The sequence below is a fragment of the Populus alba genome, chromosome 16, assembly GCF_005239225.2.
Source record: "Populus alba chromosome 16, ASM523922v2, whole genome shotgun sequence".
Lineage (NCBI taxonomy): Eukaryota > Viridiplantae > Streptophyta > Magnoliopsida > Malpighiales > Salicaceae > Populus > Populus alba.
The window spans coordinates 8,610,556-8,632,799 of record NC_133299.1 but is presented as its reverse complement, the minus strand read 5'-3'; the positions used below and the strand labels follow the sequence as shown (position 1 = coordinate 8,632,799).

Here is a 22,244-nt window from a genome sequence, read left to right as displayed (position 1 = left end):
CAAAGAGGTTTTTTTTATTCATCTATACTTTTTTTTTTGTATCTTTTGTGCAGATGAAATATATTTTTGAAAATAAAAAAACTATTTTTAGATAATATTTCTAATATGTACTGCCTTGCATAATTTTTTTTTCCTTTTATTATATTTAATCAATTTTTTCTATTCTTGTTTGATTGAATAAAAAATTATTTTAATGAACAAATTTAGTAAACACCAGATAAATATCTTATTTTGTAAGATTAAATATTTTGATCTACACTTGTCTCTTGATTTTTCCAGTTTTATTTTTAGTTATCGTTTATGATTTGTTTTAATTTATTAACACAGAAAGTCCTGGATTTATTTGATTGTATGTATGCATACTTTTTTTTTCACTTAGAATTTTTTAACTACAAAAACATTTCAAAAAAACTATGTATAAAATTTTATTTTGAAAACAAATATCTAACCTGTAGGAACCGTGGGTCAATTATCTTTTGGGCGATTTAATCATGATTAAAGGTCAATTGCTTTTGATTTCCTAGGCAATGGTAGATTTGGAAAAAAGAGGGACATAAATGAAAAGGGTGCCAAACATGGGTGGTGCATCAAAGATTTTTAAAAAAAATACATTTAGGTCCTTAAACTTTAAAAATAACAGAGATTATACAATTTAAGTCCCTTTATTTTTTTAAAAAATATTATTTTTGGTACAAATATTTATTTGAATTATTTTTTGTTACACAAAATGAATTTTTTTGTGTGTCAACAGGTTCCATAAGATGAAAAGGATTAATAGTGTGTTTTTAGAGCATAAATGTTGTCTAAAAAATAGATCTAAATCAAGAAAAATCTAACCCGGTTTGATTTCAGATATTTTGACCCTTTGTTAGGTATTTTGAGTTGATAAATTGGTTTGTGAGTGTTCTAAGAGTGTTATTGAGGTGTTTTTGGGTTGAAATGGCTTAAAAATTGGGTTGTGAATAAAAAAAATCTTGCCCTGATTTTCTAACCACCACTGTGCTGGCTGGAATCTGGGTTCACCGGCGACACATCATCTTCATTGGCATGCAACATGTTGCTAGGTATTTTTTTAAAAAATAATGATAGATAACACGTTGTTCGTCCCTTTAAAAAATTAAAAATTAAAAAATAAAACCAAGCTAAGATGCACGGGCCTAGCTTAAAGGCTTATCCACGTGCCTAAGCTTTTTTTCCTTACAATGGCCTAGGCACGCTGGCCCATAGACTTGTGCACGTGGCCTTTTTTTTTTGAAAAAAAAAAAACACACTTCAAACTTCAACAAAATAATCTTGAACCCACTTATTATACATATATTATCCAAACAATCATTCACCTTTCTAATTGGAAACAAGCTCTCCACAAACAAATTCTTTTTCTAGACAGTTTCCAAGTCACACTACATAAGCATTCACACTACTACACATATTAGGATTACCAACATGCATGGTTTAATATATATTTTTGTCCAAAACTCTAAGGGTAATCATTCTTGGCTATTTTACTTCAACATCATTACAAAACCCTAACCTTATTATATAAGAATCCTTGAAATAACATGATCAACCAAAACTAAACACTCCTGTTATTTCAAGGATTTTCATATAATAATACTCGAGTTTTGTAGAATCCCATGGGGGTTTTGGTTTTGTAGGCATTGGTAGTCATAGTTATTTTTTGTAAGGTATTTAAGATGTTGTATTCTGTCATTCTATCAATGTTCCATCCATAGATGGAAAAGGTGTTGAACTTATGTTGGTTAGTAATGCTTAGCTCATTTTGGATTCCTATGTCTAGTGCAACATGAGTAGTTCCGGGTGTAGGGTTCCTCTAATAAAATTTGTTTATTTCAAGAATTTCTTCCTAAAAGGCTTCTTCTTTAGTAGAAGTTTGGTTTTTGTCATGTTGTATGGTGTTTACATGGCCTGTAGATGTTTAAGGGTGGTTTAATAATTTAGAGTGTGTCAGGAGCAATTAAGGTGAAAGAGGAAGTTTCAAGTGATTGAGATAGTCCTTGATAGCTTTAAGAAAATGTTTTTTGTTATTTTGAAGTTGAGTTTGACTAGCTTAATGACTTGGTATGGTTAGAAAACTAGTTTTTTTTTTACTTTTATTCAACAGGCTTTGTACTTTCAATATGAGAAAATAAATACTTCTGAATATGTTTTTCTATTCTAGTTAGTTGTTTTCCTATATAATGTGTTTGGTATTGGTGGTAACATTTTTATTTGGGGATTTGAAAGGAGTGGCTTCAACTGTTTGGTCTTTATGAGAGATTTTGAGGTTTTTCAAAGAAGGACATTCAGATTCAATAAGAGAACCATTTTCTAGTTCCGAAACAGGGGTTTTATTCCTAGTTGTAATGGGGCATGCATATTTTATAAAATGGTATGCAGTAAACAAACTTAATTGGAGGAATCTTATACTCAAAACTACTCTTGTTGCACTAGATATAAGACTTCAAAATGAGCCAGGTATTACTAAACAATATAAGTTAAATGCCTCTTCCCTCAATGAATGAAACATTGATGGAATGATTGAATACAAAATCCTAAATAGCTTATAACAAATAACTATGACTACCTATATCTACAAAACCCATACTGAAACTCCAAACAAAGCCATTGCTTAACATTTACTTGCAGGATTTTTTAGCTAATTAAAAGGATGGTGGGATTACCATCTCATTGATACCCAAAGATTAGAGATTCTACAATCCATTCAAATATATGAAGACCAAATACCATTTCTTGACCCATCCGGCAACCTTATCCAAAATGTAGTATCAACCATGATACTAAATATTTCTCTCCATTTCATAGGAGATCCATCCCATCTAAAAGATAAAAATGTCAAATTACTTTCAAACTTTAGGTGCAACAAACTCAGTGATTTTCAATTGTATAAAAACACCTTTCTCACTCGTGTTATGCTTAGGAAGACTCGAACCAGCTTTTCTGGAAAGATAAATTTCTTGTTGGATTACCTACACTTCTAGGAGAAAGAGTTAGAAACAAAATCAAAGACACCTCTAGCACCAAAACTATCCCCTATAACCAACTAACATATGGTGAACATTTTAGCTTCACCTAAAAAGAAGGTCTTAAGATATATCAAGATCTTAAACTCTAAAAATACCTTAAGTAGGAAATGAAACAAACTAGACAAGAGTTAAAAAGTTTTTGTCAACAATTTTACTTATCCATTTAAAAGCCAACTTGGGGTAGTGCCTGTTTTAAGTCTCCCTCGAAACCGTCTAAACCATTTCGCAAACAACTAGCCTATAAATATAATAAAACATTTTCATACCAAATTAAAACCTAACTACAAAGTATAACACAAAAAACCAACAAAAAATTTCCCAGTCCAAACAGTGTCACGACAATCATCATTCTAGATCAGGATTATTATAATAATATGAGTGGAATAAAAAGTAAAAGATTTGTAAACAAAAGTATGTAAACATTTTAAAATTACCAAGCTAGTTTTGCCAATGGTTGGACTATTTTGATCCTTTATATGACCTTCTTCAACCTATCTTATAGTTGAAAATGGTTACACTTTCTTCAAACAAAATTACAAAGCCACAGAAAGTGAAAAAAGATTTCCATCACTTTTTATTTTCTATTCAATTTTTTTTCCTTAGGTCTATTCATGATACTTTGATTACAATACTCAAAATGGATCTCTCATTCTCATTAGAAGATTCAAAGTCAAATGGAAAGACTTCTTTGCAGCATAATCCAAGATTTCCAAACTTGCAGTCTTACAATGGTTAAAAGAAAGTTAAAAGGCTGAGATTAAGGACTTAAACTCTTAATCTAAGTTATTAGCCCAAAAATATCATGCTTCAGCCCTTCTTGCTGTAACAAAATCTAAAAAAGAATATTTTAAAATCATGAAGCAGTTCTTACAAAATGACTCCAAATCCAATGACTCTTTTTTTTTTTTTTTATCTCTTAATCTTTAGAATCCACAATTAGCTTAAGAGATGAAAATAAAGATGATTGTTTTGGCATTCTTTCTTCTATATATAAGAAAAACCTTAAGCATTTCTGCCCATGTAAATATGTATGTATGTTATTAAAAAAGAAAAGAGTTTTTAGAGGCCAAAAATATTTATGGCCAATTTTTTATTTTGTTCTCCTTTTATCAAGTTTATCTTCCCAGGCCTTTATGGCAAGTAAGGGTGGAGGAGTGTAGGGGCTAGGGTGGGCTATAGCCTAGGTAAAATAATAAATATTTTTTAAAAACTCAATATTCTGTCTGCATTTGCTGAAATAAAAAGTAAGAGTTTGTTTATTTTTTAGGTATCTTTTATGGTTGTGATTTTAAAACAATAAGTTTTTAAAAAAGTGTGGTTAATTGGATTTAGATACATGTTTGGTAAAAATTATGGTTTAGTTTATGTGCAACAAAAAACATGTATAAAATGTGTGGTAGTTTTGTGATCACGATTACTTTTCAAAGTGTTTTTTACTTGAAAATATATTAAAATAATATTTTTCATTTTTAAAAATTAATTTTGATATCAGTGTATCAAAATAATTTGAAAACACAAAAAAAAAAAATATTAATTTTAAGCAAAGAAAAAATATATAAAATATAAAAATTTTTTAGAAACGTTTTTGAAACGCAAAAACAAACAGGGTTTTACGAAATTCAGTTATAAAAGTATGTAAAACTACTTCATAAAAACTGCATTTCAAACTCAATTTTTTAGTGGGCCTTGCAGTATAAAACATAATTTGGTATATTACCAAACACTTTACTATGTTTTTTGCACCATAAACATAAAAACTAAACAAACATATCCTTAGAGACTTTCCTTTTTGTGGTTTATAAAAACTCACTCTTTACAAAGACTTTCTCTTCTGTTATTTATTAAAACTCACTTTTTTACTTTTATCAATGCTCGAGAGTTGAGAAACACCATAGGATTTTAACTTTCTTGTTCTCAAGTCTCAACAACATCGGGTTTTAGCTTGGGCTTTGAAGAAGAATTTAAACATAGAGCTACAATAATAATTTATATTGAACAAGAGTTTGTTGAAGATATTGATTTGTATTCGATTATAAATGAATTTTATTTTATTTTATATTTTTTGTTATGTAGTTAGATTGAAAATTTATTATTAACTTGACAAATTTATATATATAAGTTAATGATTGATCTTAAAAAATAATTTATGTATATTTACTTTGTAGCCCTAAGACAAAAAATTTCTGGTTCCATCCCTAATGACAGGTCTATCTAGGCCTATTTTCTCCTGGCCTTTTTTACTCCCATTCCAAAGATTTTTATCGGCATAAGAAGACAAGTTTTCTTCACTCGAAAATACAACAAATCACTACCAGTAGTGGGAGACAAGGCATACAACTTCATCAAATAAATTTTCAAAAGACCAATAATTACAAGCTTTGTAAAATTTTAAATTTGCTATATTTTTCACTATAAATAAGTGACTTTTTTTTTAAGACAAATAATCTACCTTAATACAAATTGTTTTATATTCTTACATTTATAAGTATGTTATGTATTTGTTAGAGGATCTACTTTCATATCAGAAATTATTTGTGTTTTCATTCCCATGATTTCATTCCCGTGTTTTCATATTAAATGTCAATAAATAATGAATCTTTTCAGACTTAAAATATCAAATTGAAATCACATTCTTCACAAATCAAGTAATGTAATCCCTCTTCCAAAACGAGGGAAAAGTCATTTCCAAGTGTGATAGGATATGAATTTTTTACAACTAAAATGCCAATATTTTTAATATTAAATGGGCTAACCCAATCTTGTTTTGCTAATATTAACAAAATTCCTTTATACTTAATAAAAAAGGTGATAAAATATAGTATTACATATTACATAATTTGTTATTAGTAGATATGTTATTCTAATACTTAATGACTGTACTAATATTAGGGCATAATAATCTAGAAAAGGAAAAAAGACATCATCTTTTCAAAGTAAATATTCAAGTTTTACGATTAAAATATATAGTGGAAACTTGTTTAAAAACCAATAGGTAAACCAAATACAATTAAAACTTCTAATTAAAGTCTTTTCATTTTACAATAATCACATTTCCAACAATCACGAAATACCAAAAGTCCACTTAATTTATCAAATCTATTTCAGTCTCGGCTCTACAAACTACAATGTGTGCATGCCTGTTCCTTTTTTAGATGTTACTGTTATAATTATAATTATTATAAAAAAAAAAACCTAAAACAGATCAAGTTTTCCTATGAATTGCATTGTGGATGCGGCATAATCCTAGTTTTACCTTTATCCCACTAAATTGTTTTTATCATTGGGATAAAATAATATTTTTCGTGAGATATATTTGTTATTATTATATTAATAAAAGGCAAATAGATCTTATAATATTTTTATGTACAATAAAATAATTTAAATACTTTTAAATAATTCTTTTAAAGACCAGGTCCAAGGGATTTCTTTTGTTTTTTTACTTTTATGTAACGTATTAAAATGACTATATTTTTTTTAAAAAAAAAATTAAAACTTGCATCAAAGGGTATTTTCAACATTGTTTTTTTTTTTTTTGCTACAATCAATTTGGATAAAAGGTAAATCAGTCTTTAAAAAAATAAAAATATCAATAAAAAAAATTAATGACACATGCAATACATGTGCTAGTGGGTGGACACTAATTGTGCCCTCTGAAAGGCATGTGCAGCGGCCAAAAAATCCAAACACTATGCATGCCGAATTATTCGATGGCTACATAGCTAATGAGGTGGTGTGTCTAGGAAGATTTATTGTAGTTTGGTGACGAATGTATCATAGGTGTCAGGTTAATCAAGTTAATCTTGGTTTATCCAGTTTTTATCTTTAATTTTTTTTTTATTCTTTAATATTAGGTTATTGGATTTTGAACTTTGTAGTCTTTTTTTGTTTTTTTTTATATAGGGTTATACTGATTTTATATTCTAGATCATGTGTTAGTTTTTTTTATTTTACAAGATTATCCTAATTTTATATTTCAGATCATATATAAGTCAAATTAACTAAATTGACTCGAGTTATTATCATTGAATATTTTTTTTTTAATGTTAAAACGGCTCGTAATGAAGTGGCGACCATTATTATATATAGTTTTCATTTTGAACATCGATTTGTTGACCTCCCACTGAGTCAAATATGATTTTTCCAACTGAAAACTAGCTGTCATCTTCATCCAAATGATAATGTCAAGAGCAACTGCAAGAAAAAGGGATAGTAAATCATTAAAAAGTTATAAAACAGGCATGTTCGGAGCTTCTAATAATGGCCTTCAACTGGCAAGCCAGGTAAATGGAGCAGTGATTCTCTCGACAATTTGATTGAAACACCTATCTTTTGGCTTCCAGCCAATCCAATTGCATCCCTGCAACAACACACAGTACCGTTATTAATTATCCATCTAGTATGATTATAACGTCAAGTAACACCTACCAACTTTTTACTTATTTCTGTTTTGTTAAAGTATTTCTGGATTAGCTCTTGCATAGTAAAGCTATGGTTCTTGCTTATTGAATTTTAAAGAGACAATGCACTGATAAATTTAGAATAATAAAAAAAAAACCTATGTCCAAAATCTCCCATCACATGTTGTAAATCACGTCTTCTCCGACTAGCAGTGAATCGCTTAAATTTCATGGACAAACGCCCTGTGAATCTCAAGGCTGCATAAAAGATATCCATAGTGGAGGCGACCATGCACTGGCCCCTCGTAATCATTAAGAACCCTAATTGATGCTATTATTGAATGCTGAAAACTTGAGCTTGAAGGTTCCTTCTTGTAGCTGTCTCTGAGCACAAGCAACAACCAATGCATCATTTCTCACTGGTACCCACGCATTCTTAAATTTACGTATTGCCTACTGGATTTCCTGTCTTGCCAAGCAATATCTCTGGATTTCCCTTTCACCGTACCAATAAAGATCAGCGTTGAGGTTCTCTTCTCACCTTCAAATTTGTAGCCTTTCACCTAACAATAACAGCAACTAAACTTATCTCCCCCAACAATATATACATCCCACGCCTCTCCCTACAGCTCAAACTCTTCCTCTTCACAATTAGCAAACAGTAAGTTTGAACATATTCAAGATCTTAAATATCCTACAACGATGAGAAAGCAACTCCTGATCTCCCCATTCGTTCCTTTCTTGATGCTCTTCCTCTACAGCTCCACCGCTTTTGCTCAAACCCCATCTCCAGCACCTTCAGGTCCAACCAACATAACGGCGATCCTTGCGAAAGCTGGTCAGTTCACAACCTTAATTCGGTTGTTGAAAAGCACCCAAGAGGCTGACCAAATCAACACCCAACTCAACAATTCAAACCAAGGACTAACAGTCTTCGCACCAACTGATAATTCCTTTGCTAACCTCAAAGCAGGCACACTGAATTCGCTCAGCGACCAACAAAAGGTCCAGTTGGTGCAATTTCACATCCTCCCAAATTTCCTTTCCATGTCAAACTTCCAAACTGTCAGCAATCCCTTGCGCACTCAAGCCGGAAATAGTGCTGATGGCGAGTTCCCGCTCAATGTGACAACATCGGGGAATCAAGTGAACATAACAACAGGGGTTGATACTGCAACCGTGGCAAACACCATATACACCGATGGCCAATTAGTTGTGTATCAGGTGGATCAGGTCCTTCTGCCGTTGGATCTTTTTGGTACAGCACCAGCTCCTGCACCTTCAAAGCCCGAGAAAGATGTTCCAGCAAAAGCTCCTGCAGGGTCCAAGGAAGATGCATCTGTTGATGCTTCAGGTGCATCCATTGCAACAGTATCCTTCGGTGTTGTGCTGATCGCAGCAATTTCGTTGAAGCTATGAGTTTTTGTTTTTGGAGATTGTTGAGGAGTTATTGTTTTATCGTTCTGTTGTGATTTGAACTGAGTCGGATTATTCTTTGGTTACTCTGCCTCTCCTCTTAATGTAATGTACCATGATTGACTGGGTTCTTCTTCCTCTCCGCTCATTTTTTTGATTCTTATGTTCAAGTATCAAGCTAAATTGCAAATAAGATTTCTTTTACAGGTGAATTGATAAGTGCTAGCTAGCAACGGGATCCGCTAAAATAAAAGCGCACAAATTTCAAATAAAATAAAAGGCCTTTATAAATTGGACCAAAAAACTGGACAGTGGATGCAACTCAGAACAGTGGATAGAAAACAGAAACAGAAAATAATACCAGATGCCTTTAATCTTGGAAGCTAATGCCGTCGACAAGCATAATACAGCTAGAAAAAAATAGCCAGAGATGGAGTTAATCCAAGCAGCCTAAACCATCTTCAATTGAAATTTAAGACCCGGCGACAATTAAATAATAATAAAAAACTCTAAAACACGTGGAAAATCACTTCAGCAGTACACACCAAAAATAAAAATATAATTTTGCTTTTCTCAGAACAAACTAAATAACTAGTCATTAGGGTGATATGGTATTTTCACCATGATACATTTATTCATTTTAAAATTCATTAGTCATACAATCTTTTTTATTTTATTTAGTAAAATAACTAAAATAACCATTTAAGTAAAAAAAACAAAAAACTTGCATCCAAGGGCTCTATGGAGATTTTTTATTTTTTTATTCACAATGAAATTTCTTAGCTGTTATTAAGATAATAATAATTAAAAAACTTAAAACTTCCTTGCAAGGGCCTTTTCATCTCTTACTCTTCATTTTTTTTTTAATTTTTTTTTTCATACACTTAGGTGGAATAAGAGGCACTTTGATTTCTTAGTAAATATAAAATATTAATAAAAAAAATGGTTGGCAAAGTGCAAAAGCTTTTAGTGGTCAAACACTGTCTTTTGCAATAGCGTTGAAAGCGTGTTAACATCCTTTTTCTGGTGGTACAATCTGCGCGCGCGGTAATGTGGTTGTTGGGCTTCAAAGAACTTTTCTCTTCTCATCCCTCTTTTCTCTCTTTTCTCTTTACCAAAGTATGAAGGTTGTCCTATCATTTGTTTATTATATCTAATTTGATCCTCAATTTCTTGATTTTTATTTATTTTATTTTTCTTTGATTGATTATTTTCTTCAATTACATCCTTATTATTTGGTTTAGTTTGATTTTTATATTAAATTTGATCATCTTTGTAATAATACTTTACAAATTAACATATTCAAAGTCATATATAACGTGAAATTAAGGAATTTCTTTTATGTGTGTGTTTGTGTGTATCTATTGAAATTTCAGTAGAATTTCCCTTAAATTTTAATATTTCCAAGTGTTGAAATCATTATTCATTTATATAAATCCTAATTTTACATAAGATCCAACATTTGGGATCATTTCAATATCCAATAAAATCAAAATAGACTATGTCCATTCTTTATGCTTTTGCTTATTACATTTCACATAATGATTTCTACACAATCATCTTGTAAACACAACATAAACAAATTGTAAAAGATTAATGAAGTAAGTTCCATACATTTCTAGCTAAGATATAAAAGAGTAAAATTATACAAAATACTACAATGATTTAGAAAATTTAAGTTAATACATGCATGTTTAATAATAGATTTAATTACATCTCAAAAGACAGTACCAAAATTAAATTACATAATAATTGTATAATATTCCTAAATTCAACATTAAAGTCTACCATCACGAGTAATAATAAAAGAGGTTTACTAATCAGCTCGAACTTTAGAGGATCATGTAGTCAAAATAATTACAATATAAAAAATACTATTTAACAATTTACATGTCTATTTGGAATAATAATTACCAAATTACAAATGTCGCCAACTAACATTTAAGAAATTTTATATCATTAATTATCAAATAGTATTTTAATTGATAGTACCATTAATTTTTTTATATCACTCAAATCAATTACCCTAATCACATCATTAGGTTATCTATCACTCTGATGACTCTAATCCCCAAAAGATACATTAGTTATTTTTTTTTTTATCAAATATCGATTTATCTAATTAGATGAGTGTATAAGTATTTTAGTTTAAGATTGAGAATTTCTTTATATAAAAAAACATGTTAGAAAAGCTTGTATATTTATTTTTTTACTAAAAGAAATTATTTGACCCATGGTGAAGCGCAAATCAAATAGCTAATAGCCTCTAATGTTGGTGAATCTTGGATATAATGTAATATAATATAATCAAATATTTATTATTAATTAAAAAAAACTAAAGCACTTGCCTAATTTACTATTGCACCACTACAACAATATTCGTTATCAAATATTAGTTTTTTTTTGTTTTTTTTCTTGAAATATATTTTTTTAATTTGATCCTTGCATATTTTTATTTATTTATTTAGGATTGACTTTGATAGTTTGTTTCAATGAGCTCATTGTGCATTTCTCATAGGAAAAAAAAGTCTTTTGCCTCAATCTTGGTCTTGTAAAAGATTATTCAAGTTTTTTTTTTTGTTTTTCAAGGCATTTAAACTCAAGGGATTGTAATTGGAAAATAGGGAAAAATAAAACTCTTTAGGGAAGGAAAAAAAGATAAGGAATTCATAGGGAGGAGAAAAAAAAAAGAAAAAAAAATAGTTGTTAGTGCCATGTCGATCAAAAACAACCACCACACACCACTTCTAATGGAAGTCCTTGTCGAGATGCTTCTAGAGATACCAAGGAAGACCTCATTTGGAGGATGGAGGAAACAGTATGCGCCACCACATTATGGCTGGTCTTTTAACATAATGATGCATGTTCCTCGCATGCCTGATAATTTTTGCTCACTTTATTTATTTTAGTCTCTACTTTTTTAATAATCTTTTAATTGAGCCTTGAATTTATTCCACTCGATCCCAAGCCTCTTTCTTTCAATATAGTTTCTAATTATCTAATGACTCTTCAATTTAAGTCCAAATTCCATCCAATCCAAACCCATTAAAGGTCCAGTTGAGAAGAGATTAATGAAAAGGGAAATGAGAAGAAAAAACAATCGACTAACCGGGTTAGCAAATTGTAATAATGCTTATGACTCGAGTCATAAATTTTATGTTTAACCTGAGTTGAACAAAGGTGATCTAATATGTTTCTACCTCAATATTAAAACAAGAAAAGATATCATTCTATTTTTTTTTTTTAAAAAAAAATCTACCTATATTTTCATTGATGGTCCAGTTTGCTTTTAACCCTGCTAAATCTATTTGGTCATGTTATGGTTACTCTCATATGATTGATTTGAATCTCGAGCTATGCAAGCAATTAGATAAGGAGGTTTCAAGGTTACTTATGGTCTGCCCATTTTTTTCCAATCAAGAGAACAACATCGCTTAGAATCATTTTAGAAAAAAGGCTGCGACAACATTGTTTTTTAGACTTGTTTTTACTCTATCGAGTTTTGATTGGGTTAGCTTTGTACATTACAAGATTACACCGATTGTTTACAAATAAATGCTTACAAGGACGTTGCTGGCACTTCGAATCCGTACCTATAACGGAACATGGGCAACGAAACTAGTATAATATAAAAACCAAGTGCAATGTAATGTAAGAAAATTCACTTCGAAAGATGTCTTTATTTGTGATCCTATAAGAAACAAAAGCCTCATGTGTTTTTTTAATCAGTTAATAAAACGTCTAACACTTTTCTTTCTTTAGATTTTTTTCCTTTTCTCTTTACATCTACCTTTTCTATTCTGAAAAAAAAAAAAATTAGTGTTGGTTCAATTCTAGCTATCAGTTCTTCAATCTATTTCTACTACATTGAATTTAATATCTAATCTTAAAGCTCTTTGTTTAGTTTTTTTTTTTTTTTTCCTTTTTGGAGATTTTTTTTTAGTTTCAATTATATTAATGCTACTGCTTTTGTTCTTTGTATTTTTATTGATGTATCTTGATATGGTTGCAAAACAAACTTCTAATTTAGTACGAAAATACTGTGAAAAAACTTAATAACTATTAGCTTGTCAATGTACTAATAGAAATTAGCCTTAGCCCAATTTGATTTTTATGTATGAACACCATAACATGACTTTTTTTTTTGAATCATGAATGGTGTGAATCCTTGGCTATTAACAATAAAATCAAGTATTAACTTTATGTTAATTTAAAGGGTATAATTTAACTGATTAGGTACTAGCTTTGCTTTCTAGAGGTCACCAATTCGAGTCTCACAAATCTTAAGGCCACTGGAAACTTACATGATCCTTAACTTTAGGGCCTATAAGATTAGTCGAGGTATACGCCATATAACCCGGATATCTATATTAATAATAATAAAAAAAGTAATCACTTCATGCATAAACGCTAAGGTTTTTGACTGTCCATAGAAACCCATTCGAGATATTTGCTTAGATAGGTCCCTTGGCAATGGGTTTGGTTATGGCTTATTTTAATAGTTAATACTAGATTGAAAAAAGATGAGAGTGGTAGATGTGTTAACAAAAAATAAAAATTAACCCCTTAATCATTTAAGTAATTAATTAAAAATTACATTACTGATGATACCATAATATTTTAATATAAATTCTTCTCACTTGAATGGATCTAGTACTTGTTGTTAAGTACTAAAAATTTATAATGTTTTGATTTTACGTTGAATCATGATAAAGACAATAAGAATTGATTTTTTTTTTTGAGAAAAAAAAGATCGAAAAGTATTGATTATTCACATTTTAATGAACCCACCTTTAATGTGTAATGTTGAATTACTAGTTGAACAACTCCAACCTGCTTTAGTTTATGAAAAACTTGCAATGATTATTTAGTAATCTTTTACTAAAATTGTAATAATTGAACAAGAAAATATTAATGTTGCTAATTTAATTCAAGATCAAAGTAAACATTCACAAATATTGAAATATCCAATTAATCAACAAGATGAAATTCAAATGCATATATTAATATGGGGCCATATCAACATTTGATTTCTGAATATTTGCTTATTGGTACAAAAAACATCCTCGTTGATTTTAGTTTTATTAGTTCAAAAGTTTTCCCTAACGTGAGTATTCAAAGAAAATGTTACATTCTTATTTTCCTTTTTTATCTATTTGTAAATAAACCAACTAGAAAGCTAGTATCAAACACATTTAATGTTAAATGATTCAGTTATTGGAATAAAGTTATTGAGCGGAACAAAGGTTTTTTTTTTATTTATATGGAAAAAGATCTAAATTCAGCTCAAAGATTTATTGTCAAATGCTTGAAGAATTTGAAAAATAAATCATTTCATATTAAGAAGATGGTTGAGAGGCAAGCTTCTATAGAAATTATAAATAATTGATTACATATTATATCCTCAATAGATATTGTTCGTTGGCTCATATTTCAAGCATGTGCTTTTAGAGCGTATGAAGACAGGTAAAAAAAAAAAACAAAAAAAAAAAACCCGATGTAATTTTATTGAAATGATTAAACTTTTAGCATCATACAATGAAAAAGTAGGTCCTTTTTTGTTTTGAGTAATGCTCCTCAAAATGCTAAATATACATTACATCAAATTTAAAAATAAATTCGCATGTCTTTGCTAGAAATGCTTAGTCTTCAATTTGTTGTGAGATTGGTGATGCAAAATTTTATTTAATTATTGACGAAGCTCAAGATGAATTCAAAAGAGAGCAAATTGTCTTTTTTATTAGATTTGTTGATAGAAGTGAATTATACGAGATTGTTGTTTTTTAATATAGTGCATGTCAAAGATACAATTGCTTTAATTCTTAAGGAAGAGATTTTCTCTGTTTTATTTCATCATGATCTTGATATTCAAAATATTAGAGGTCAAAGGTGTGATGACGTTAATAATATGTGCGGAGAGTGGAATGATTTGCAAGCTTTATTAATTAAAGATTGTCCTTATGCACATTATGCATATTATTTAGCCCATCAATTACATTTGGCTTTTTATTATTGCAGCTAGAGAAGTATTTGATGCGCATACTTTCTTTCATAATTTGATTTTTATTGTCAACATTTTTAGTGCTTCTTGCAAATATAATGATGAATTACAAGCTTCTTAAGCAGTTGCAATTGAACATTTAATTGTCATTGATGAGATTAAAACAAGTAAATGAGCTAATCAAACATGTTCTTTGCAGCGACCTGGAAATAGTAGATAGAGTTCGCATCTCAAATCAATTTACAATCTCATAAAAATGCACAGGACAACTTACTTAGTTCTTGAGAACATTGCTTCAAATGAATCAACTTATTCTCAACATGGTGATGTAGCTTTTACAGTTAAGTTGTTAATGTCATTTGTTTTGTAATCATCTTACATATAATAAAGAATGTTATGGGAATTACTATTATGCTTTGCCAACCTTTGCAACAAAAATCTCTAAGACATTTTAAATGCTATGCATTTGGTTTCTAAGACAAAGACTTTTGATGTAGAAGTTAAGAGATGATAATGATGAATGTATTTTAGAAGAAGTGACATCATTTTGTAATCATAAGACATTAAAATTCATAATATGGATGATTGTTTTTCTAATGTGAGATGATTTATCGTAAAAAAAAAAAATCAATAAAAACTAAGCATTATTATCGAGTTGATATATTTACAGCTACCATTAATCATCAATTGCAAAAGCTAAATAATAAATTTTGTGAACAGGCCACAAAGAATGTTGAGCGCAAATTTGAATCCTAAAAATACCTACAAATTAATCAATGTTAAAAATAGTTTTATACTGAAGATTTTTTTAATCAAGAAAAAACTCATTTGAGATTCTAATTGTAGTTTTATGAGCTTGATGTACCCTATCATCTAGAGTTAAGAATTATTTTCAACAAAGTTATCAAAATCGCGATTTGACTTATAAAATCTTATGATTTTACAAATCAACATATATATAATGTGTAAATCATGTTAAAAACTTGAAAATCAGCAAATTCAATTAAACTCGATCAACTCGGACCGAGTTTACCTAATGAATTGAAGAAGCAAGGTTTGAAGCATTTGACAATGATTTCTTCAAATAATCAAGATTGTTAAGCATCTCTTTCAATTCCATCTCCATTGTTGTTGTTAATCTCTCTCTCTCTCTATAGAATGTGTGGTTCAGCTTCGAGATCTACAAATGTAAAAACATAAATTAAAAAGGAAATCTTTCAAAGTTTCCAAAGAAAAAAATCAAAATCACATGCAAATCACCCAGCTCGAATAGCTCTAACTCATCCCACACAGCACCATAACATTTCAGCCACCACCATAGACTGAGCAGCAACCGAAACAGAAACTAGAAGCACAACCCCATCCTCCACTCTTTCCTTCCCACGATCACCTTCTTTCTCGCTACCAACCGAGGAGTGCTACAATACTCACTACATATAACGAGTACTGTTCATAGTGTTAGAATGGGTAGCCAAATAAAGAGTAACAATGCTATTTTTTTTTTTACTCATATTAGCTATTATAGCTCAGGTGAAGTGGAAGTCATCCTTGCTAAAGCACAAGCAACAGCAAAAGGAATTGTCATTGTGTCAGAGTATATTAAAAGGGGGTTATGCGTTTTAAAAATATTTTTGAAAAAAATTAATTAAAATTTTTTTTATTATTAACTTTAAATTAATGTGTTTATAGTATTTTCAAATTATTTTGATGTGCTAATATTAAAAATATTATTTTTAAAAAATAAAAAATATTATTAACATGTATTTTAGCACGAAAAGTTGTTTAAAAAGTAATCACAACCACACTACCAAACAAGTCGCATTGGCATTTAAAATCTCATCTAAAAGAGAGATATTCTTTAAATTAGTTATTTTTATATGTTTGTTAATTTTTAGTTAATGAAATTTTATGGATATAATTGTATTATATTTTAAAGTTATTTAAACTATATATAAATTTTTATCTGAATCATGTATTTTAAGGTGTTTGGACTTTTGTATTGTTTATTTCACTTTTATTTTAATTATGTTAAATAAATTTATATTATATATTTTGTGTCGTGTTAAAAAAAATATTTTTGATAACATTAATCCTCAATTACTTAATTAATGGTAGAAACTTAAAAAAAACAACAATTGATCCATTACTTAACATATTAATTTGACTTGTTTTGACAATAACCATTGATCGAGTTTATTTAGAAATAAAGATTGTTAAAATAAAATTATATAATCAAATAAAAATTAATTTTTTTATTATTTATATATAAAAAAACTAATGAAAAATTAAACAATAATCAATGATTTATATTTATATATAAAAAAAAAACAACTAGCACAATTCGAATCACTATTATTATTTATTTTATTTATTTTATTTCAAAAAAATTACAAAATTACAAAATATAAATAAACGTAATGATGAAAATTTTATAGCTTTAATTCAACTTAATTATTACTCTTAACCTCTTACCCCATAAAATAATTATTCTATGTTGAAGTAAATTTTTACATCACACATCTTGTTTAGGATTTTTCATCTTTCAATTATTCAATAATTATCCTTTGTTTAATACTTTTTACAAATACTTGAGTTGAACTAAAGTTTATTTTTCGTCTTTTTACATTTATAACTCATGTATAGTAGATTCATATATATCTTGTTATATTAGTTCCCCCAGAAAATTATCATAGCCATGCTTAATAATATAATGATGGATGTAACACATGAATGAATCGAGCTCAATAACCTCCTTGAATCAACCAATACAAGTTCCAGAACTTGGAAGATTCTGGAAGCAAAACTTTACCATGAAATACATTGATCGTGCAACAAGCCTCTTTTAATTGCCTAAGATGTACCTGTTAGTATTAGTCAAATTGGTTAGGACTGAGAAAACGAAACCTCCTGTATTTGCAACAGCAGAAAATAATCCCTTCGTTTCACTGACGTCAAAAATGGAATTGAAAACCACCAGGAAAACCTCCGTCAAATCCACCACCAGGAAAGCCTCCATCAAAATGAAATGAAAATTGCTGTCCACCACCGCCAAATGGGTTGCCACCACCACCTCCACCCATCCCCATGTCTTCCATGTCTTCTCCTCTATCATATCTTGCCCGCTTATCATCGTCTCCAAGAACCTGCAGAGAGCAATAGAGGTTTCAGACCAAGAAAAAACACCAAACCTTGAGCTTCATTAAATTGGAAGACTTTGGACCATTTGGAAACAAAAAACTTAGCAGGAATTTTTAATGTTTCCTGTAGTTGCCAGTATTATAGAGACAGGCAAAATGCAACATAAAAGGTTGAAGCCCACGGAGGAAAATGATGGAAGTCATTAAAAAATCAGACCTCATATGCAGCTGCAATATCTCGGAACTTGGCCTCTGCTTCTTCTCGATTATCAACATTCTTATCCGGATGCCACTGCAGAGCAAGCTTTTTATATGCACGTTTGATTTCAGATACAGATGCAGTCTTTGAAACTCCTAATATCTTGTACCAATCCCGGCGCTTGCTCATCTTCAAAGCCTTCTCTGCCTTCATCAATGCTTCCCGGATACTCATATCCTGGATTATATTTAAAGAGATGAGAGGTGAATCTCTAAACAGCCACACACCATGGAAATACCAGGGACATTTACTCCTTTTTGGCACTCCACTAAGAAAGAACTAAATCATCTTCCAGTTAATACAGTTTGCTTCAGTAGAATTCTGGTTCTCGTTAAAAAATATCATTTAAGGGAAACTTGCTTAACCTCAACCATTTCAACATAATAAACAAACAAAAATCAATTATCAGATTGTTTGAGCAACAACACCTAGGGAGATCAAATAATTCAATCCAAAAAAGCAGTACAATCAATCAATGGAGGTACAGTACAAAAGCATATTTGAGAGTGAACTTAATGCAAAGAGAGTAGGAAAGAGAATGGGTGAAGGGCAGGTCAGAGGATATTCGCAAGATGGATGCAATCCAATATAAACAGTGAAAGCATGTTTAAGTTGCAACTTAATTTTACAGCACTTTTCCTTTTTATCGATGTTATGCCAGCAGACATTTGAAAAGTAATACTAGTTGAGATGAAACATTTATAGATGAAACATTTATAGATGTCCCAACACCACCTGCTGAATGTTGACCCTGTAAGCAATACTGGTCTGTTTTGTTGCCACTGAACATGCAGTTTTGAAGCAGACTCTGACACACCTCAGATGGATTCACTATGTAAATTACATATATTTGTGAATTTCCCATTGAAATACATATTATTGACTCACCTGAGGTGATTTTTCAGCTGCTGATTTCAGATCTTCAACAGCTCCTTCCCAGTCCTCTACTATGAGTTTAGCTTCACCTCTCTTGGGGAATGGGAGAAAAAGGGAAACAAGACAAAGAGGAATATCCAAGTTAGGAAAATGTAGCTAGAATTACTGATTAAGACAAAAGGCATGATGAATGGACATAATAGCAAACCTGAACTAAAGCTTCAAGAAGCTCCCCATCAATGTTGAGCGCTTCATTGCAACTAGTTAAAGCATCCTTGCCCCTGCCAAGCTTAACCAAGACCTTACATAAGCCTAGGTGAAGATGTACATTGTGTGCAAGGTGATGAGGGTCCAGTGTGAGTGCTGCTCTGTAATCCTCTACTGAGACACGTAGTTTACCCTTACTTGCATTATCTTCTGCCTGTTAAAGACAACATGTTCAAGAACAAGAACAAGCACCTTCAAATTGTAAGTAACACAAAAGAAAGTCAATCTCTATAATCAGATCAAAGCCCAACCATTAAACTAAAAAGCAGGAAGAAAGATGAAAAAAAACAAAGACATTGATTTAAGAAGTCTAGCCAATTTACATTTTTAGTTTTCTTGAGTAAATTTTTCAGCCCAAAATACGCTTTCTTCAGCTGACTATGCTCTGGATCAAGACGAAGACCCTTTTGGTAATGCCTGGAGAAGATTTAAGTACATAAACATAAAATTCAATTCTAGACAAATTACAAAGAATTTTTTTTTTTTTAAAAAAACTTAAATTTGCTGTGAAACTAACTTTGTAGCAACATCATGATCTGCTAAATAGTAGTACGCACGGCCACGGAGCAGTAGTGCCTCTAGATTATTTTCATCTTCCTTGAGAATATACCCAGTCTCGGAGATGACAGCAGAGTAGTCTTTAACAGCTAACAACAACTTTACTCTGAGGAGTTTGGCCTGCAATAAATAATGCATGTGGAGTCATTGCACTGCAAGAGTACTGAACATATCAAAGCCATACTCCCAACTCCCAGTTAACACGGTGTTGATGAAGCACACAATTCATATGAGAAATATAATGAACAATGCCTCAAAATAGAAAAGAAAAGGTATGGGTGTCACCTCTGAGCATGCTGGAGAAAACACAAGGACAACTTTATCAACATATTCCAGAGATTTTGCATAATCCCCTGAATCCAAAAGAGTCAAAGCAGTATCCAATGCACTCCGAGCTTGATGCAATTGTGAAAGTTCCTTGTCCGCAGTCAAATGCCCAGGTTTTAGCTCCAGAAACTTTTTGTAGCTCTTTTCAGATTCATCGTATCTACATCAGCAGAAGAGAACCCAAGACATTATCAGTCTCCAGTTAGAAACCAAAGGGCCAGGGGAGGAGACAAAGAGAGGTGTTCTACAGGCTTTTACAATATTCAGACAAGACAACATTCCATATGAATTTAATCCTTAATTGCTAAATCAAAACACCAATTCAATAAAAATAATAGTAGTTTTACTCAAATGGGTTGGATGATGAACGAGGGAAGAAGAAAGGATATAATTGAAAGAAAGAATAAGGCATCTTAGGTTGTTTTTCAAAGTGTTTTTTGTTTGACAATACATCAAAATAATATATATTTTTTAAGTTTTAAAATCAACTCATCAAAACAATCTAAAATCATAAAAAAAAAAAAAAATTGAAGTAAAAAAAATTTAAAAGCTCATTTTGAACGCAAAAGCAAACACAAAGACGGATAGTAAATTATACAAGGACAGGAGGGATCCATCCCTCCCTCCCTCCCTCCCTCCCTCCCTCCCATCCTTCCAGTGGTCGGGTCTTAATCATCTAGCAAGGGAACACATCCTATCTCTCTCCACCAATCCATCCTCCCTACTTTCCTTCCTAACAGAGTGTTAAGGACCACGTTACAAATAGCACACGATTTAACAGTAAAAACAGAAATAAAATGATGGAATGAAGGAAGAACCTGCATAACTGACGAAGAATGGAGGCACGACGAATATAAGCTTCAGAGAGGGAGGGATCTGCTTCAATTGCAGCATTGAGGTCATCAAGTGCGTCACTGTAACGCTTAAGTTTTATACTTTGAGAAGCCCTTTCAAACAACTCCGCAGCATTTCCAGCTTCCGTATCTACAAATTCATACAGCACTAATATCAACACAACCAAATCAATGTCAAATAACCAAACCAAACCCCCCACAAAAATGGATGCTTTCATAATTAATTGCATACCCATAAATACAATTTAACTAGCTATAAGGTTCAATAATTTAACCAACCATAAGAAAAGTTTAATTTCACAGAGCAGTACTGACATGACAGATGCATGCATCAAGAACTGAAGAAGAAAACAAAGGAGAAACATACCTGAAGCAGAAACAAGAGGTTGGAGAAGTAAGAAGTGACAAACAAAAACAAAATGGAGTATAAAGATTGTACATCCGAACCCTCTCCATGCCACACCATCCATGCTCATCATCACAACCAGATTCATTTGTTATTGTCTCAATTAAATTACACCAAAATTATCATTAGCCCTCTAATAATTTCTATTTTATTTTCGGGTTTTGGCTTTTGGCTCTTGGGGTTATAAAATTGAAGAAGAATTCGAAGAACTCAAAATTTAAGGAGAGAACAGCGACAGAAGAGAAGGGAACCGTGCTGGGATTCGCTATGTCAATCCACGTAGTTCTACCCTATCATCTCTTTACATGTGGATTATGAAGGTGTCTACTGAGCATTCTTTTCGACACGTATACCCAGTAAGTATCTGCCACGTGATAAATCATAATTGGCCCTGGTAACATTTTGGACTTGGCCCAGATAAATATGTCCTCAAATTTGGTGTTGGATTGTCATAAGAACGTGGGCCATTTAATTATAATGAAATGGGCTTCTTACGAGTGACAGTGTACTGTGGGTCTTGATTAAACGAAGATATCCAAGGTAGCGTTTACTAGAGGTAAGGGGCCCGGGCTTGTGGAAAAAGAGACAAGGGTAGCGTTACCAAGTATTTTTTTCCTCCAAATTTAGAATGGTAAAAAAAAAAAACAAATCTCAAGATTTATTTAGAAAAATAGCCTATTTTAATGAGGTATATATGCCACC

General features: G+C 30.8%; 2 protein-coding genes across 3 annotated transcripts; one reads left to right on the top strand and one right to left on the bottom strand.

Annotated features, from left to right (window-relative positions):
- Positions 1-7,926: 7,926 nt before the first annotated feature.
- LOC118045939 (fasciclin-like arabinogalactan protein 11) lies at positions 7,927-8,987 on the top strand. Its single transcript, XM_035054696.2, has one exon. It carries the CDS (start codon positions 8,144-8,146, stop codon positions 8,858-8,860), a length of 717 nt encoding a protein of 238 aa, XP_034910587.1. The 5' UTR covers positions 7,927-8,143; the 3' UTR covers positions 8,861-8,987.
- An 8,598-nt stretch (positions 8,988-17,585) lies between these two features.
- Positions 17,586-21,777, bottom strand: LOC118045904 (dnaJ protein P58IPK homolog). 2 transcript variants are annotated; one of them, XM_035054653.2, is made up of 9 exons: positions 21,504-21,777; positions 21,101-21,284; positions 20,241-20,442; positions 19,915-20,075; positions 19,721-19,814; positions 19,339-19,551; positions 19,143-19,223; positions 18,213-18,431; positions 17,586-18,001 (listed from the first exon to the last, which is right to left on the bottom strand). In XM_035054653.2, exons 1-9 carry the CDS (start codon positions 21,628-21,630, stop codon positions 17,810-17,812), a joined length of 1,473 nt encoding a protein of 490 aa, XP_034910544.1. In that variant the 5' UTR covers positions 21,631-21,777; the 3' UTR covers positions 17,586-17,809. The 2 variants fall into 2 exon arrangements, with proteins under 2 accessions (XP_034910544.1, XP_034910545.1); XM_035054654.1 differs by having other exon boundaries at positions 21,101-21,266; positions 21,504-21,773.
- Between the last annotated feature and the right edge of the window lie 467 nt (positions 21,778-22,244).

Bases quoted from the DNA above. Each gene is read 5' to 3' on its own strand.
- LOC118045939 (XM_035054696.2), top strand. From the start codon at position 8,144: ATGAGAAAGCAACTCCTGATCTCCCCATTCGTTCCTTTCTTGATGCTC.
- LOC118045904 (XM_035054653.2), bottom strand. From the start codon at position 21,630: ATGAATCTGGTTGTGATGATGAGCATGGATGGTGTGGCATGGAGAGGG. The intron at 21,285-21,503 runs GTATGTTTCTCC...TGTTGATATTAG, and splicing joins ACCTCTTGTTTCTGCTTCAG to TGCTGTATGAATTTGTAGAT. The intron at 20,076-20,240 runs GTGACACCCATA...TATTTATTGCAG, and splicing joins TTTCTCCAGCATGCTCAGAG to GCCAAACTCCTCAGAGTAAA.